The sequence below is a fragment of the Somniosus microcephalus genome, chromosome 29 (assembly GCF_052327205.1).
Source record: "Somniosus microcephalus isolate GS21.2 chromosome 29, FLI_Smic_1.0, whole genome shotgun sequence".
Lineage (NCBI taxonomy): Eukaryota > Metazoa > Chordata > Chondrichthyes > Squaliformes > Somniosidae > Somniosus > Somniosus microcephalus.
The window spans coordinates 26,342,882-26,361,876 of NC_141015.1; the positions used below are offsets into that span (position 1 = coordinate 26,342,882).

General features: G+C 41.8%; 1 protein-coding gene across 3 annotated transcripts in view; it reads left to right on the forward strand.

The window, feature by feature from the left end:
- The first annotated feature begins 3,220 nt into the window (after positions 1-3,220).
- The window catches only part of adam8a (ADAM metallopeptidase domain 8a), a 47,612-nt gene continuing 31,837 nt past the window's right edge, over positions 3,221-18,995 (forward strand). Inside the window, exons 1-10 of one of the 3 annotated variants that reach the window (XM_085970429.1) lie at positions 3,221-3,376; positions 3,991-4,100; positions 7,829-7,905; positions 10,953-11,031; positions 11,158-11,234; positions 13,420-13,603; positions 13,751-13,816; positions 14,753-14,824; positions 16,954-17,123; positions 18,612-18,693. In XM_085970429.1, coding sequence (XP_085826555.1) covers positions 3,268-3,376; positions 3,991-4,100; positions 7,829-7,905; positions 10,953-11,031; positions 11,158-11,234; positions 13,420-13,603; positions 13,751-13,816; positions 14,753-14,824; positions 16,954-17,123; positions 18,612-18,693 — 1,026 coding nt within the window. In that variant the 5' untranslated portion in view covers positions 3,221-3,267. The remainder of the gene's footprint in view (positions 3,377-3,990; positions 4,101-7,828; positions 7,906-10,952; positions 11,032-11,157; positions 11,235-13,419; positions 13,604-13,750; positions 13,817-14,752; positions 14,825-16,953; positions 17,124-18,611; positions 18,694-18,995) is intronic. The other 2 variants (XM_085970428.1, XM_085970427.1) reach the window with 2 other exon arrangements.

The window sequence follows — 18,995 nt, forward strand, 5'->3', positions numbered from 1 at the left end:
CACAAAAATCTAGGCTGACACTGTAGGGGAGTGCTGCACTGTCAGAGGTGCCGTCTTTTGGATGAGGTGTTAAACCGAGGCCCCGTCTGCTCTCTCAGGTAGACGTAAAAGATCCCATGGCACTATTTTGAAGAAGAGCAGGGGAGTTATCCCCGGTGTCCTGGCCAATATTTATCCCTCAATCAACATAACAAAAACAGATTATCTGGTCATTATCACGTTGCTGTTTGTGGGAGCTTGCTGTGCGCAAATTGGCTGCCGCATTTCCCACATTACAACAGTGACTCCACTTCAAAAAGTACTTCATTGACTGTAAAGCGCTTTGAGACTACCGGTGGTCGTGAAAGATGCTATATAAATGCAAGTCTTTCTTTCTCACTACCATGATATGGAAATATGATTGGACAGAACTCTAGGCAAGCAGCTATTGCAAGGCTTTATGCCAAAAGAAGCCTTTCATGATTACTGGTGCCAATTTTGAGACAACTGTCTTCCTTTCAGGAGGTTTCTGGATGGGTCACCCGCCATTACACATAATGACTTGGCCTGCTTCCTTAGCCAGCTCATTTGCATCCATAATGCATTTCCAAAGCCTGAGGTATGTGGCCAGACCCAATGCAATTACTATGTTGACGACTCCCTTCCGGGAAGTTGCCGGAACATAAGTACTGAAGAGGCCATGTCCTTAGATAATGTATTTGCTTAAACCCAGGCTCAAAGACAAAGGAAATCCTTGCAGAAGTAGCTCAGTCCATAGGCCTAGCTTCAATTTCGTACGAACAAAATACAACAAATATTTTATGAAATGATGCACAATGTATCTTCAGTCCTGAAAGTACCAACTCACATGAAGTACAGTTCCACAGGTCACTCAGAATCTTGGCCAAGTTACTATTTTTTTATATATGAGACTTGAATGTAAGTGTAAGAAATCTATTCCACTGTAGGAGTCATTAGATCTCCTGTTGGAATGACACATGAACGCTTGGGGAGGAAATTGAGACTACCCTTCCACTAATGCAGGGGAAGAGTCATCTTTCCCACTGGAGGAAAAATGAAGATAGGCAAAAGCTGAATGAGGATACATTTTGTGAATGAATTGTGTTTCCACTGAAAGAGACAGGTAAGTAACATGTCACCAATATTGCCAATGGCTCAAAGTTTTGCCCAACTCTGTGCAGAATAAAAATCATTGGCTGACCCAAAGTCCTGGAACTGAGGACAGACCATGAAATTCACCTGAGGAACTAAAGTTTCCTCTTAGTAGCCTGTGCTGTTGAATGTTTTGCACAGGTGATTTATGATCTGTTTTATTTTTTTAATTCAGTTTTATTGAGCATCCTGGGCATAGTATCATTTAGAATGGATTTATAGTTCTGTATTTTGAGGTTGCTATTCAATAAAATCTGAGGAAGGATGTTCTTGCCATGGAGGGAGTGCAGCGAAGATTCACCAGACTGATACCTGGGATGGCAGGAATGACGTATGACGAGAGATTGGGCCAATTGGGCTTATACTTGCTGGAGTTTAGAAGAATGAGAGGGGATCTCATTGAAACATAAAATTCTGACAGGACTAGACAGACTTGATGCAAGAAGGATGTTCCCGATGGCGGGGGAGTCCAGAACCAGGGGTCACAGTCTAAGGATAAAGGGTAAGCCATTTAGGACAGAGATGAGGAGGAATTTCTTCACCCAGAGAGTGGTGAACCTGTGGAATTCTCTACCACAGAAGGCAGTTGAGGCCAATTCATTAAATATATTCAAGAAGGAGTTAGATATATTTCTTAAGGCTAAAGGGATCAAGGGATATGGGGAGAAGGCAGGGACAGGGTACTGAATTTGGGTGATCAGCCATGATCTCATTGAATGGCGAGCAGGCTCGAGGGGCCGAATGGCCGACTCCTGCTCCTATCTTCTATGTTTCTAAAATACAATTGAAGGATCAGAAAGACTCAAACAAACACTTTACAGAGCCTTACATAATAATCAGAGAACTAGAGACAAGGGGCATTTTTATTATATTATTTCTGTATTAAAGCCAAAATCTTATAATTTTTTCAGATGATTACGTTAGAGTAATGTTTTGGGTCGGAATTGTTTCCTTGGGGTTAAAGGAACAGGCAGTAAGTACATATACAACTGCCATCATCCTGCTTGTGCCAAGACTCTACTTCCCTGCCAGTTCCTCTTGCTTTTTTCTGCTATTTTCGGGAACTTTATTCCATTTTCCCATCTTTTGTCTTTCTCATGCTGTCAGCAGAACACATGCAATCTCCACCCAGGCCTCTGCCAACATTACTCTTTCACCAGCCACTAGAAGGTGTGCGAGAGTCAACCAAGGCAATTCCCTCTCATTGTGGGATAGTACTTGCAATCCAGTCAGCATGACTGTGGTTGTGAACCCGTGGCACCCAGCTGTAATGTGCTCGTCCCCACACTGCCCACTCTCCAATTCTCAGTGGGAACACAAAGAGGAAAAGTTTTAACCTTTATTAAACTTTCACATCATGGGGAAAGTAATTTTCTCATATTGAAAGCAAGGAGGGGTTGTGTAAAAAAAAAACCTCAGTTCATCTCCAGTCCTATCTTATAATCTCCAGGACTGGGAGTCAAACCACAACGTTTCTCGATGGGGAGAACGCCTGACATTACTGCCCTACACTCAAGGTCCATGTGAGTATTTGATCAGGAATTGATCCGGACATAAATTCCTATTCCCGTTTCCTTGGCATTCTCGACGCTGGGACTGTTCATCACCAAGGCTTTTGCGGAAAGGGCGCTGGTGTGGCTCCTAGTTCCTGGTCCGAGTGTTTCCTCGCTGACTCAGCCCCGGCTCTGTCCTGCCCTTAAACTCTAACCGTAAAGAACTGCTCCGCTCAGACTTGCAACCCTCCGGGTCCACTCCGCACCCCGGGCATTGCCTTCACTTCCTGCCCAGTGGTTTTCTTGCTAATTGCTCGCTTTCGAAAGCGATCTTTTCCATGCCTCGACAATACAATTAACCAGAGTAAAAGAACTAATTCAAGAGATTTAATCTTTCAAAAAGAGCAGCAACGAAGCCATCTTTTGGGGGGCACACACACCATATCTCCGTTTAACTCTGACCTCCATCTACTTTGTGACTAATTGCATTCAATGGGCGTTCTTCTCCATTGATTGGAGTTTGAGTTTCGCCGTTGCCCAATGGCAGTAAGAGCCGGGCGGGGTTTGTGGCAGTGAGTCAGTGTACCAGTAAATGTACTGATCCTCACTCAACATCCCCTGCATGCTGGACGAGGGTACAGAGTGTGTCCAGCCGGGAGAAACCTTGTTCTGGAGCAGAATGCACTGGATTTCTGTTAGATTTGTGTTATTGATTGCATATACAACATATGGTAAGTTTAAGTTCTCGCATTATTCAACAGTGTGATATATTAAATATGAATAGAGTCCTGCTTTGTTTTACCTTTACTATTTAGTTGATAGGAGAGAGGTAACAATTCATTCTTTTATCCCAGGATTACTCCATCCCTCATGCTGATCCGTCTTGCATCTAATTTAAAAAAAAACTAGAATTTTAAACAATAAACAGGTTCTTGAAAAACGAATTTCCAAACTATTTTTACCATCTCCTAATTAAACTTGCCTGCTGTCTTTGACATATCAGTTACCTCATCAGTTGAATATGTTTAAAATGCTCCAAACTTTAGGGAAAAGTCAGAGAAGTTAATGGGGAAATATATTGATTTTTTTTTTAGAATTTTATAGTTTTAAATCCACAGGCTGTAATGCGAATTACACATCTAGAACCATCTGCACACATCTTAAATGAACACTGATGGTTAATAAATTTGTCACTAAATCATAATGTGTTCCTTCCACTTGTACTCTCATCATTGCTTCTGTTTGGTTGCACTTTAATAACAGTTACACTGCAGTGTTATTAATTATTTGCAATGACAAAGTTTGTGGTTATTCCTAACCCACTGACTTGCTTTTTTTCTTGCAGCTGGCTGTTCTCCCTGGTCTGACCCGCTTCCTGATGTAGAGAAATATGAAATAGTGAAACCTCGTTTAATGGACACCATCCTGAGGAAAAGGGAGCTGTCCCATTCAGAGGTAGGGACACAATACAACACCCTGTGCTATTACGAACATGTTTATAGTAAATGTATGATTTTTCTGAATGACTGGAATAGAATAAACTGTAAATTGTCCAAGTGATTGACTGCAGAGTAGAAAATTATTTGGACAAGTGAGTCAGGTCAGAGCAACAACAGTTGTCAAGCAAGTACAGGCTGGACTGACAACAGGAGTATGTGAGCGAGACAGGCATAAAGTAATGGCACAGTTAACTAAGAAAGTATGAAGCAGCTGGTTAAGACAGTGAGTAGCTGAGCCATCAGACTAAGAAGGTCTCTGGTTTGATTTGCAGTCTGTGCTGTTGGTTCATCTCAATACAAGTGGCGTCAGGGGCCCTGAGTTGGAGGAGGGGGGGGGGGGGGAAGAATTGGTCCGGGTTCCCACTGCTAATTGCTATTTGATAATCCGTGCATTTGTCAGATGGCAGGATTGGGTTCAGCTGTGGTGCTTCATGCAGTTGAATAGTCTGCTGATACTCAACTGTTTGTTTAGGCTAGATGTATCCAAATGTCTTCTCTTCCTGACCCACTGAGTTGTGTACCATTTGAACTCTGAGGGCCACATAAAAGCAATTATGATACTTCATGTTGAAATAGAAAGTTTCCTACACTTTTCTTAGCTAAGCAAAAGAATTGGTGGGACTTGAAATAGAAAAGGCACCAGGCCCTGATGGTTTGCACCCTAGAACACTGAGGGAAATCGGAGAGAAGACGGCCGACGTTTTGGCCACAATCTTTCAAATGCCTTTGAATATGAAAGTTTTGCCAGAGGACTGGAAAGTTGCCTGTGTAATGGTTCCATTAAAAAAGGGATAAACCAGCTAAGAATAGACCAGTCAGACTAACCTCCATAGTGGGTAAGCTTCTAGAGGCCATAATACAGGATCAACTGAATACTCACCCAGAAAGACATGGGTTAACTTAGGACCGCCATCGCAGATTTATAAAAGGCAAGTCATGTCTGACAAATTTGCTAGGAAATATTGTAATTTGATAAAGTACGGCATAGCAGGCTTTTTGATGAAATTAAAGCACGTTATTAAAAGGAGTGTGGCAACACGGATAGGATGTTAGTTAAAGGACACAAAACAGAGAGTAATGGTTAAGGACTTTTTTGGTCTCGAGTGATGTAAACAGTGGTGTCTCCCAGGGGTCACTGTTGGGACCATCGCTTTTGTCAATCTATAAAATTGATCTGGACCTGTGTCTCAGAGATTGCAAAAGACACAAAAATAGGGAGTGTGGTTTACTGTAAAAAGGGCTGTATGAATCTTCAGGAACATGCAGACATGTTATTAGATTGAGCTGATAGATGCCAGGTAAAATTTAAAGCAGAGAAATATGAAGTGATCCATTTTTGGAGGAAGTATAAAGAGAAGGCATATACATTAAATTCTAAAACTTTAGGAGGAGCAGAGAGATTTAGGTATCCAGATACACAAATCTTTAAAAGTGGGAAGACAAGTTGCTAAAGTTTATTTAAAAAAAAAAAAAAACAGAACTGGAAGCTCCAGTTTTAGAAATCGAGGCATGGAGTAGGAAAGCAGAGAGATAATGCTAACCCTATATAAATTATCGGTTAGGCTGCAGTTAGAATATTGTGTCTAGTTTTGGTTGCCCTGCTTTGGGGGAGGTGTCAAGGCCATGGCGAAGGTGCAGAAAAGATTCACTAAGATGATACCAGGGATCAGAAGCTTTAGCTGTAAGAAGAGACTGGAGAAACTGGGACTTTTTTTCACTGGAACACAGAAGGTTAAGAGGAGATTTATGAAGAGTTTTAATAAATTAACTAGAGAAGAACTATTTCCATTGGCTGACAAGTCAGTAACTGGAGGGCATGGGGTAGATTTTCATCTTCACCACCTTTGCCCGCCTTTTATAGACCCTGCAAGCCAATTTCCACACAGCAAGGTCCCACAAGCAGCAATGAGCTGAATGACCCATTAATCTGTTCTGGTGTTGGTTCAGGGATAAATGTTGACCAAGACACTGGGAGAATTCCCTTGCTCTTCAAATAGTGTTGTGACATTTTCCTACATTAAAGGTGCTATATCAATGCATGTTGTTGTTATATGGGATCTTTTATATCCACTAGAAGGGTACGGTCTTGTAGTGGTTATATTATTGGACGAGTAATCCAAAGGCATGGGCTAGTCATTCAAAGAAAGAAAAGAACGACTTGCATTTATATAGCATTTTTTAAGAACTAAGGACACCCCAAAGTGCTTTACAGTCAATGCAGTATTTTCGTGTAGTCACTGTTGTAATGTAGGAAATGCGGCAGCCAATTTGCATACAGCAAAGTCCCACAAACAGTAATGTAAAAATGACCAGATAATCTGTTTTAGTGATGTTGGTCAAGGCATAAATATTGTCCAGGACACCGGGGAGAACTCCCCTGCTCTTCCTCAAAATAGTACTGTGGGATCTTTTACGTCCACCTAAGAGGTCAGATGGGACCTCCGTTTAACGTCTCATCTGAGGGCCTGGATTAGTAATGCAGGGAACTGAATTGAATCCATGAAGCTGTCAGATTGTTGTAAAAGCCCAACTGGTTTACTAATGTCCTTTTAGGGAAGGAAGTCTGCCATCCTTACCCGGTCTGGCCTGTGTGTCTCCAGTCCCACACCAACTTGGTTGACTCGTGACTGCCACCTGAAGTGGCCTAGCAAGCCACGCAGTTATATCAAACCACGGTGGGTAACTAGGGGTGGGCACTAAACGCAGCCTTGTCAACGACACCCACAACCTGAGAATGAATGAATTAAAAAAAAAAAAAAAAGTGAACAGGCAGTTTGTCATCCAAAAAATGGCACCTTTGACCATGCAGCACTCCCTCAGTACTGCACCAAGTATCAGCTTAGATTTATGTGCTCAATTCCTAGAGTGGGGCTTGAACCCATGAACTTCCGATTCCGATAAGAATGGTACCACTGAGCCAAACTGACTCGAGGCTGGGAAGCAGTCGAGAAAGCATGGCAGCTGTCTCTTACTCTGCCAGTGCATTTCACACTTCATCTAGAGCCATCCTTTGTCTCTTTACTTGTCCTATTACCATCTAGTCTCGTCTTGAATATCTCTTAATGTCTCCTCACCCCTCCCAGACCGTCCCTTTTTGTTCTTTCATCCCCTCCCCCATTTCTCAGCCCCCTACTTCTTAATCTGTTTCACTTCCTGCTTTTTTTTCTCGGTCCTGACGAAGGGTCTTCGACCTGAAACGTTAACTCTGTTTCTCTCTCCACGGATGTTGCCTGGCCTGCTGAGTTTTTCCAGCGTTTTCTGTTGTTTCGGATTTCCAGCATCCGCAGTATTTTGCTATCGTATCGAGAAAGGGTTAAACGTTGATTTGTATTCCTGCACCAGTGCAGTTCATTCACACCTGATGCTAGTTGTAGAATGTTTTCGATGAGTTCATAAATAACATTGTTATTGCTAGTTTCTGCTTTAACCATAAAAGGACAATAAGCAGAAACTGCACGGTGACATCAAGTGGGCCAGATTACCTAGAAACAAGTAATGGTTTATGGTGTAAGATTGATGAGCATGAATTTCACTAGAAGTATTGAACAGAGGAAGTCTCAACAAGTACATTCAGGATGTTGCACTAGAGAAATTCTTACCCTATTGTGTAAAATTGCACACCAATAAGCGGTCTTGATTAGAAGAACAATATCTTTTTTGACTTTTTCTTTCCCATTTGCACAGATTGTCTATCCAGAAAAAGTCACCTATTCTGTAAATCTGGAAGGGAATGAATTCTTTGTTCATCTTGAAAAGAATGGGTAAGATTGTGGCTTCCCCCTTTAACAACATCCCAGTACAGTGCTGTTTTTTTAAGTTGTTTTTTTCAGAGATCAGGCTTGTTTTTTTCATATAAAGACACTTATTTTGTTGCTGTTTTAAAGGGGCAGTGTCATTGCTTTGCAAGCCAGAAATTCTGGTTTGTATAGAGGCGTGTCACGCTGGTTGCCACGTGTTTCAAGCAACTGCAAAACTTGGAGAGTGCACACTGGTGTTCACATTTTGGTGTGCACTAAATAAACCACAAGCCTAAGTTATCTCACTGCAGGAGTGAGCTGGTCATGAGTCATGACCCAAATGCTTCATTTTGTGGAAGCCATCATGTGCAGGAGTTCCACAATGCCGAAGTTTAAGTTAATTTTTCACTTGGTCCTTCTGCTCCTTCCAGTCAGGCAGTGTGGATTAATTGAGTAGCCATTTACTTGCAAGCATGAAGTGGCTTAGAACGAGTTTTAAAAAATAAATAAATAAAAATGAATTTGAATGAAAACTAGTCTTGTTCCTGTTTTGGCAGCGTAGCGTAAGTGTTCTGCTGGTGGAAACAGTGAGAGCAAACCACCGTTCTAACACAAGCATGTATTGTATGAATGGAATTAAAGTTGCCTTGGTTATAGATATACAGTTTAAATTCAAGTTTGTTGCCGTGATGGGATACGCAGAAGTTGTAGACCAGTTCCTTGTAGAACTGGGGTATGACTGCATCTCGGGAGAATAGTCCAAAAGGAAAGCATAATGCTGATCATTTTAACTTTTATACCATGTTACTAATGTCTTATTTTTAAAGAGGGATTTTGTGATCTATTTCAGCATGAATATTTTCAGGCTTTTCTCAAAAAATACATGTGTTTTAAATGTGGGAAGGGCACATTGATTGTAGATCAATACTCCTTTGGTGGGGTAGTTTGTTCAGAGATAGCAATACTGAGGAGGAAGGCAGGTTTGACAAACAGGAAATACTGTGGTGGCAAACTAATCTGAGTGATTCTGAAACTAAGTTTGAGGCTCTGAGGCTACCTTCACAGAAGCATTAACCCATTTGCTTTAAACAGGTTTATCACTTCTGCTAAAATAACAGAGAAAGAGGAATGTAAGATGATTACATTAAGTGCTTATAGCCCACAATAGAATTTCAGGGACAGAGTAGAATTCAGAGAGACTAAGAGGCATGCAGAGCACTGACAGCAGAAAATTGGGAAAATAACACTCTGAGACTCTCAGAACTGAAGAGACCCACAAAATACGCAGACACAGACTCTGATTGGAAATGTTCAGAGAATTGGAGAGAAAAGGGAGGGAGACAAACCTATGCAGAGGAGAGACTGAGTGAGTCACTAAGCATGGAGGGGACCACTGAGAGAACAAGGCACAAAAAGATACATGTACACAGATGACCCCCAACTCTACCTCTCCACCCCGCCACGGTCTCTATGTTGTCAGACTACTTGTCCAACATTCAACCTTGGATGGCCTGCAGTTTTTGCCAGTTAAACGTTGGAAGCCCAAAGTCGTCATCCTTGGCCGCCGCCAGACATTCCATACCATCGCTGCAAACTCCATCACCCTCCCTGACCAGGGTCTCTGATTGATTGAACCAGACTGTTCATAACCTCAGCGTCTTATTTGATCCTGAGCTGAGTTTCCAACCCCGTAGCCTCTCCAGCACTAAGACCGCCTAATTCCACCTCCGTAACACTGCTCGCCTCCACCCCTACTTCAGACCATCTGCTGCAGAAGCCCTTATCTGTGCATTTGTCACCTTCTATCCAGGCCAGCCTCCTATCCTCAGCTCATCCAAAACTGTACTGCCTGTATCAAGCCCCCCTCGACCATCGCCCCAGTCCTTCCTGATCTACATTGACTCCTGGTCCTCCAATGTCCAAATTTATAATTCACTCCATGGCACCATAGCTCCTTATCTCTGCAACCTCCTTCAGTGCTCCCCTCCGAACTCTCCATTCCTATGGCTCCGGCCTCTTTTAAATCCCTCACTCCCTTCACCCACCGTTGGCGGCCGTGCCTTCAGCTGCCTGGGCTCCACGCTCTGGAATTCCCTAAGCCTCTCCATTTCCCTTTCCTCCTTTTTAAGACACTACTTAAAACCCACTTCTTTGACCAAGCTTTTGATCATCTCTTCTTCTTTAGCGCAGAGTTCATTCCCCCCCTCCCCTTCTGTGCCTCTGTGAAGCAACTTGGGACATTTTCTACATTAAAGGCACTAAATAAATCCAAGCTGTTGTGATGAGAAAATATAAACCTAGAAATTACTGTTGCTGATAACGGCATACAAACATTTAACGCATTCATATGATTTTTTCTCATTTTATTTTAAATGCGTTAAGACCTTTGTTAAAATGATGGATGAAGGTGTGTAATCCACATGTACTGAACATTCCTGTACTGATATCCCAAAAAGTAAGAATATGATCTCTTCTGCAGACAGATACCCCTGTAGGTGATTGCTTAAGTCTACTATGCAAATTCTACAGGCCCTTCTAATAAATTAGTAATTTTTACACACAACTGCTAAACAACTCAAGTTGAATAGATTCCAAGTCACATTTTATTAATTCTTTGACTGATTAGATGGCCAGCAATTTATAGTGATTGTACAATCCCTAGCACATTTCCATTCCTATACTGATGGAGAATGAATGATGCCTTTAAATTTTTAATCAAAGACCATTTACTTCTTCAGCATTATTTACTGAGGTCTGTTAAGTAGATTGATTGCACTTAGTTTTAGATGAAAATGAAGACACCCAGGTGAAGGACCAATACCCATATAGTAGGCTACCACTAAGCTTGAAACTACTGGGGGAGAAGATGAGATAAACCAAGAGCTAGTGATTGGGCGATTCCAAGCTGGAGGAGATTAAGAGTGCCACAGAATGAGTTAGAGTAGAAGTCAATGCAATGTGGCTTAATTTCAAAATGGTAAGGATGCAGGATTATATACAGCAGTCTCATCTCAAACTCCTATTGAAAGTCCCGAGTCCAGTTCCAACTGTTTTCCTCTGTGCTTTAACAGGGGTCTACTGGTCAAGCATTATTCTGAAACCCATTACTTGGAAAATGGAACTGAAGTAGTCGAAACACCACAATTTGAGGTATTTCTCTGCCATTTACTTATTTCTCTGCCATTTACTTAAATTTTTTTAATGAAACCAATTGTTTGTTGTTATATTTTATTATTCTGTTGATACTCTAATTTGTAACTGTGTGATTTATCACAGGATCATTGTTATTATCATGGTCTTATTGAAGGCATCAATGGTTCCTCTGTCAGTATGAGCACCTGTGCTGGACTCAGGTATATAATAGCACTTTCTTGCTTCTTTTAAGCTATCTGTATATTGGTAATTATTCTACTACTTTTTCCTCCATAAGAACCCATTTGACACCAGAAGTCTTGTTCAGCACATCTATGATTTCTGTCATTGTTGACATATGTGATTGGGAAGTTGAGGCATGGGCCCACTCGCTTAAGTGAGTTAAGGCGCCGTTCCCTGTCTCTAGATGGAGCGATCCTACCAAAAAGATGCTCCATCTCGCAGGCTGGCGAAAACCAACGAGACCCACTTCCAACAGTGGTAGCTGAGTTTCATTAATATTGTAATTTAACCTGTAACCGTACAGTTGGAAGACCACAACAGTCTATGCAGCTATACTGACTCTTGCATAGTCTGTGGGTAGGAAAGCCTTGTGTTAAAGTATAAAGTGGCTTGATTTTTTTTTAAACATCGGGAAATGGTGTAATATTACAGCCCCTGATGTGCAGTAAAAGCATGACTTTCCCAAAGCCCAATAGTGTGTGGATTAAATACAGGGGAGTAATGGACCAGGCTGTACAAGGTACAGTACATTTGGCACGAAGAAGTGGCTGCCAATTTGTGGCAATTTGCCAAAACCGTTCTACAGTGAACAATAGAAATAGTCTGAAAGAAGTATTCATTCATAACACTGCAGATCGAACAATAAAACTGCCCGAGAAAGGCAGTGTAAGAAATATTGAAATAATTCATCAGTACCACAAAAAATAAGAGCTACAATTCATTTGGGTTTAAGCTATATGTAATTATGTAACTGAATGCTGAAAGTTATGCTGAGGAGTACTTCCAAATGGTCTTGCATTAAGCTAGTCTTCCATGTAACTGGATGAGGGGAACCTGAAAATGGTTTTAAACATGCAATGCCTGTTTAAAATGGAGTACAGCGTTATTTTCAAATTGAAGTATAATGCTCCAGATATCACTTTCATCAGATGTTTTTCTCAAAGCCATTCCAAGTTCTCGTGTTTTGAGCTCACACAGGAAGGAAGTCTTAGTGAAGTACTGTTCTGCTCTCTTTACAGAATGAAATGATAAATTTCATAGAATCTTGCATCACAGAAGGAGGCCATTCGGCCCATCGTGCCTGTGCCGGCTCTTTGAAAGAGTTATCCAATTAGTCCCACTCTCCCCTGCTCTTTCCCCATAGTCCTGCAAATGTTTCCTTTTCAAGTATTTATTCATTTCCCTTTTGAAAGTTACTATTGAATCTGCTTCCATCACCCTTTCAGGCAGTGCATTCCAGATCATCATAACTCGCTGCGTAAAAATAATTCTCCTCATCTCCCCTCTGATTCTTTTGCCAATTATTTAAAATCTGTGCCCTCTTGTTATCGACGCTCTTGCCAGTGGAAATAGTTTCTCTTTATTTACTTCATTCAAATCCCTCATAATTTTGAACACCTCTATTAAATCTCCCCTTTCCTACATTACAACAGTGACTACGCTTCAAAAGTACTTAATTGGTTGTAAAGCGCTTTGGGACATCCTGAGATCATGAAAGGCGCTATGTAAATGCAAATTCTTTCCTTCTTCAAGCTTCTCTGCTCTAAGGAAAACAATCCCAGTTCCTCTGGTCTCTCCGCATAACTCGAGCCCCTCGTCCCTGCAATTTTCTGACATTTATTTGAGAATTTTTGGAGTGTCAATTTTCCTGCCAGCATGGAGAGCGTAGAACGGGATCCCTCGCTCCAGTGATGTCAATTAAGGAGCACGTCCTAGAGCGGCTCCATTGCAAACAGTGGGGGGGTGACTACTGAGCTAACCTGGGAGAGAGTCCAGACTCACCTGACCCACGCAGCCATGCTGGCAAACTTGCATCCAAGCTGTAGCATGGTTTCCCAAGGTCAGGCAGGGCTGGAACAGCCTTTGGGCCAATTTGAAGTTGGATTTTCCTCCTCCGTGTTTGCAATGGTGCCATTCCAGAATTGACATTACCAGAGTGCCTTTCGGGAAGGAAGACCGAACATCTCCATGCCAGAAAAACACCAAATTAATTCCGTACTTTTCTTTTATTATAAGGGGCCTACTTTGAATAACGAGTATTCCTCCTAGACTGTCCCTCCCCTTTAATTTCTATGAAATTTGACTATCCTTTATAAACTGCTATCAGCATTCATTGAGTTGGGATCAATGTGATTGCTAATGTTGCCTTGTATTGTTCTGTAGGGGGATTCTCGTGGCACGGAATAATGTCTACTTAATTGAACCACTGGAAGGAGCTCAAGCTGGGGAACACGCATTGTACAGACAGGAGCACCTGAGAGTTAAACGTGGATCGTGCAGCACGCATAACTTGACACGTTACGACAATGGACCCAAAATGGCAGCACTTTACCAACCTCCCGGCAGGGTACATCACTCCTTTGAACTATATGCACGTTTGTGATACTTTTATACTGTAACTGCAAGCAAAACATTGGGATAAATGCTGACATGTTGATCCTTACCTTTTCCTGTTGATAACTGCATTCAAATTGTCTTATTTCTCCCCTTTCAGAGATCGGCTCAGGTTTCACAAAGCACCCGATATGTGGAACTTTTCTTAGTTGTGGACAATGCTGAGGTAAACCGACTCTAAAATCAAATAAGGATGTATCTTTTTAAGCTAGTTACATTTTACAAGATGCCTTGAATTTTATTAACTTGCCAAGACTGATTTCAAAGAACAGATACATTTCCACTAGCCATTGTTTTTAAATGATTGTTTTTAAACGGTTTTTCATATTGCATTATATTTCTACTGATCAAGTTGTGGCTCGTAAGCCGTTGTTAATATTCAGCGGTGGGCTTAACTCAGTATAATTTAGCATAATACAGGTCATGCGGGCCTTCAAGCCTGCTCCACCATTCAAATAAGATCAGGGCTGATCTTCGACCTCAACTCCACTTTCCTGCTCAATTCCCATATCCCTCGATTCCCCTAGAGTCCAAAAATCTATCTATCTCCGCCTTGAATATACTCAACGACTCAGCATCCACAGCCCTCTGGGGCAGAGAATTCCAAAGATTCACCACCCTCTGAGTGAAGAAATTCCTCCTCATCTCAGTCTTAAATTGCCGACCCCTTATCCTGAGACTATGACCCCGAGTTCTAGACTCTCCAGCCAGGGGAAACGACCTCTCCGCATCTACTCTGTCAATCCCCCTCAGAATCTTATAAGCTTCAATGAGATCACCTCTCATTCTTCTAAACTCCAGAGAGTATCGGCCCAATCTACTCGATCTCTCCTCATAGGACAACCCTCTCATCTCAGGGAACAATCTAGTGAACCTTCGTTGCACCGCCTCCAAGGCATGTGAGTCTGTAAATGTTTAAACTAACCAGTGAGGGGGAAAAATAATCAAAATGAGGATGAACATTGTTCAGTATACTAATGTAGTGATTTTGTGTCAGGGGAACCAAGCGAGGGTTTTTCTTTCATAGGCAGGTTTATGCAACAACTTCTTGAAAGCTTTGGGTTATATCTGTCCAGGTCATTTGGATATTTTTTCATTTCAGTACCAAAAATTCAACAGAGACTTTTTCACAATACGACACCGTATGATGGAAATAGCGAACCATGTGGACAAGGTAATATTAGTTTTCTTTTATTTAGCTTCCCCCCCCCCCCCAAAAAATAAAAGAGGGAAAAAACACACAAATGGTGGAAATCTGAAAGGAAAACAGAAAACATTGGAAATGTGCAACTTTGATCAACGTCTGAAAGAGGAAGATTACTGTTTGGGGTGGGACCCTTCGCTGGAACTAGCCGACTGTTTTTAGAGAGGAGCCTCAACAGGACAGATCAGAACAAAGAGGGGAAGAGAAAACGGGTATCAAACAGTCAAATATGCTAACTGTTTTCACAAAAAGGCAGATAATTGATGCAGTCGCTCGTAAATAGATAAGTGGTGTAACACTATACGAAGATCCTCTCAGGCATTTGAAAGGGATTGGAAAAACAAAGAAATCGGACATGGCTCCAAAATAAAAAATAGCAGAATGCGAATGGGCAAATCCAACAAGAAGATTAGGAAGAGAGTTAAGAGAAAATGTTGTTTCTTTCCAACCATGTTGCCTGTGAAAGATTTATCTGATGTATTACCCCAATTAACCAATTTCATTATAGATACTGATTCCTCAAATACTCAATGTTTTTGCTTTTACCAATTATTTCATAATTTGCAGTAAATATTCTAGACTCTGGCTACCTGTAACATCTTGCAACACTGCATGAATGAAGAAGTTGGTAAAAGTTTGCACTAATCAAGGTGAAGGATGCTAGTACTGGGAATTGAACCCTTGTCATTTTGGACACCTGGGGGAATTTTCACATGGAAAAAATGGGTGGGTTGGGGAGTGGGGTGGGGGAGGGGATAGTGAAAGTTTTAAAAATCCAAAACCTGACCCCAACCTGCCCACTTTCACCATTTACTCAGGTGGGTGCAGCCAACCTGCTGCCAGGAGGCGGGTTGGCATTTTAAATATGATAATGGAAGCCTCTGCTTTAACCTGCTGCGCAGGTTTAACTGCCGGCAGCCGGGTAGCTGCAGTGAGGCGAGCACAGCCTCTGGGAGCAATCCTTGTGGGCCAGTAGGAGCAGGAGTACTTCCTCCCGGCCCTCCAAGCTCGCCCACCCCTCCTGGGGGTCGGGGATCGGACCCTCCCCTGGGCTTGGAACCAGCACCCCCCCCTTGGACCCCACAGCATGCCATCTAACGGGTCCCCCTGCTCCATGCAGGTGGGAAATGGGGAAAATCCCGGCCCCAGTGTCGGCATCAAACACTCCTAGGTCAGGTATAGGACAGTTCGATGCATAGAAAAGCTACCTCTACTCAACAAAGTTCCACAACCTTAGAGCATCCCCTACTGCAGCAGTGCGACAATGTTCCACATAAACCATCCGCTGGCTTTTCCACATTAGATGGCCAATTAACCTTCTGCGCTTTACCAGTTCCCACCAGGAATTGGGTTGAAGCAACCTGAATAAATTTCACAGGATCCTCAAACCCAATAGATGAATCTTAAAACGTTTTTGAACTTTTCATGGATTTCTTTTGTAACGACCTAAGTTTTCCATGTGGTTTAAGAAGGATTCATTAAAAATGAATATGTAATACTGCATAATATACATAGCCTTGTACATCAATAGAGTTTTAAGATTAAGTGCAATAGTGCTCATTTTAAATACATAAATTCTGTTGAAAAGCTATTTCTGGAAGACTGTCAAACTATCAACCCTTGATGGCCATTCATCTTTGGAACCTGGCTTTGAATCCAGTCCAATAGGATGAATGAAAGTCTTTTCTTTCTTTTGGCTGCAAGAGTGTTATGTGGAACACATTTGGGCAATTTCAATGCAGTTCAAAATGGTTACAACGCGAGTCTAACGTGGGTAGCCTTACTCGGAAGGGCCACCGGTTGTGATAACCGGTCTAGGAAAAGCGAAGAACGCAGTGGTAATGTAGGCATGACTCTTCTTGAGGAGGTTGAGGCCCATTGTCAGACAGGGAAGAAGGAGCCAGTTTCATGCATGAAATTAATGAAATGTAACCTTTTGACAACTTTATGAATAGTATATATTAAGAGGGTAGTTTTAATTTTATTTATAATACTTTTAACAAATACTTAATTCAGTAAATTGGATCTCCTCTTCTAAAACCTTCATTGTGTATTGCAGTGCATTGTTCTGATTTAGTTTTTCACTCCTTTTCTGTTAGTTGTACAGATCATTAAATATCCGTGTAGCATTGGTAGGGTTGGAAGTATGGACCCGTTCAAACAAAATTGCTGTCAGCTCAGATCCCAATACCACTCTAGATAACTTCCTTAAATGGCGTGGAAAGGAGCTACTACCAAAGAAGAAGCACGATAACGCACAGTTTGTCACGTACGTACCTACAGAAAACACCAAACTTGGAAAGACGTGGTCGTTAGTGTAATATAAATACCTTAAATATGTGGTTTACTGTGTGCATAGGAAATGTTAATAGTTGCTCTGCTCTTAAAAATTGGCTCAGTTTTTATAGAAGGGATTGCCCTTCTGAGATTCTTCCAGAAATTGATTGTCTTTTTAGATCTATTATTCCATGTAACTTAATAAAGGAATCAAAATTGTAGCTATACAGGAAATAGATGCTTGATCATGTCTTATCTGTATAATTATCTATAATTGGGGAAGTGTTCTCAGTCCAACCATCTTCAATTGCTTCATCAATGACCTCCCCCCCCCCCCCCCCCCATACCCCATGACATAATGTCAGGAGTGGGACAGTTCACATGATTCCACAATGATTAGCTCAATTCCCTACTCCTCTGATAACGAGGCAGTAAGATACCAACATATAGCAGGACCTGGATAACCCAGGCTTGGGCTGACAAGTTATGCTAACATTCAATCCATATTCGTGCCAGTAATGATCAGCTCAAAAAGAGAAAGCTCAACCATCTCCCCATGATCTTCAAAGGCACCACCATCACCGAGTCCCTTCCCCCCCCCCCCCCCCATCAACATTTTAGAGGCCACCACTGACCATAGGTTCAACTGGATTAGTCATATCAAGACCAAGGCTACAAAAGCAGGAAAAAAGCTAGGTACTCTGCAACAAATGGTCCACCTTCTGATCCTTCAAAGCCTATCCACCATCTACAAGGCTGAAGTCAAGAGTGCGATTGGAATACTCACCACTTGCCTGGATGGGTGCAGTCGCCACAACTTTCAGGAATCTTGACACCATCCAAGACACGGCAGTTCATTTGATTGGCACCCGTGTCATCAGGTTCAATATGCACCCCCTCCATCACGTTTGATCTACAGGATGCAGTGCAGCAACTCATCAAGTTAACTTCAACAGCACCTTCCTTCCTGTCGAGGGACAAAATATTAATGTAGGAGAAACACTATCGCCTCCTAGTTCCCCTCCAAGTCACACAGCATCCTGACTTGGACATGTATCACCGTCCCTTCATCATTGCTAGCTAATATCCTGGAATTCCTTTACTAACACCATTGTGGGAGCAACATCACCACAAGGACTACAACGGTTCAAGGAAAAAAGGGCAACTAGGGATGGGTAATGAATGCGCCCTTGCCAGTTTTGCTCACGTCCCGAGAAGAGATTATAAAATAGTTGTTGCCTAAAATTACATATTGATTAGTATAAACAACCTCCGGTTGTCAATCTTGGTAAGTAAGGAAGAGTTTTTGTGGCTTTAGTTACTGTAGTGCTGAACTAGCAGTTCTTAATATCACTCCATTATTCTCCAGGGGTTTGAGAATGTGATTTTCTTTGTATGATCTCCTAAAATGAACTATCACAATGTTCTTGATATTTGCAAAAAAAATCTTATTGCTAATGTTAAATATCTATCTTTTCAGTGGAGTAAGTTTTGAAGGAACAACTGTTGGATTGGCAACCAAATCTGCCATGTGCTCCTATCAGTCTGGTGGAGTGAATGAGGTACGTTATACATGCTTCATGGCACCTTGTACAGTTTGAAAGAATGAAAGTCCCCCTTTCCCCAAAATCCTCATTTAAGAACATAACTTCTGGAATAAAAAAACCCCGTGCTAACTTATTTTAATAAAAATATTTCTAAAAACATCAAGTCTACTGCTTTCAATATGTACATGGGTTGTGTCATTACCGGTGCTGGCAGCCAGCGTGAAGCATATTTCAAATTGACCGAGATGGAAGATGCCAGTTTTTCACTTTGTTAAGTGGAACTCCTCATGTCCTCTATCTAGTAGCCCAATTTTAAC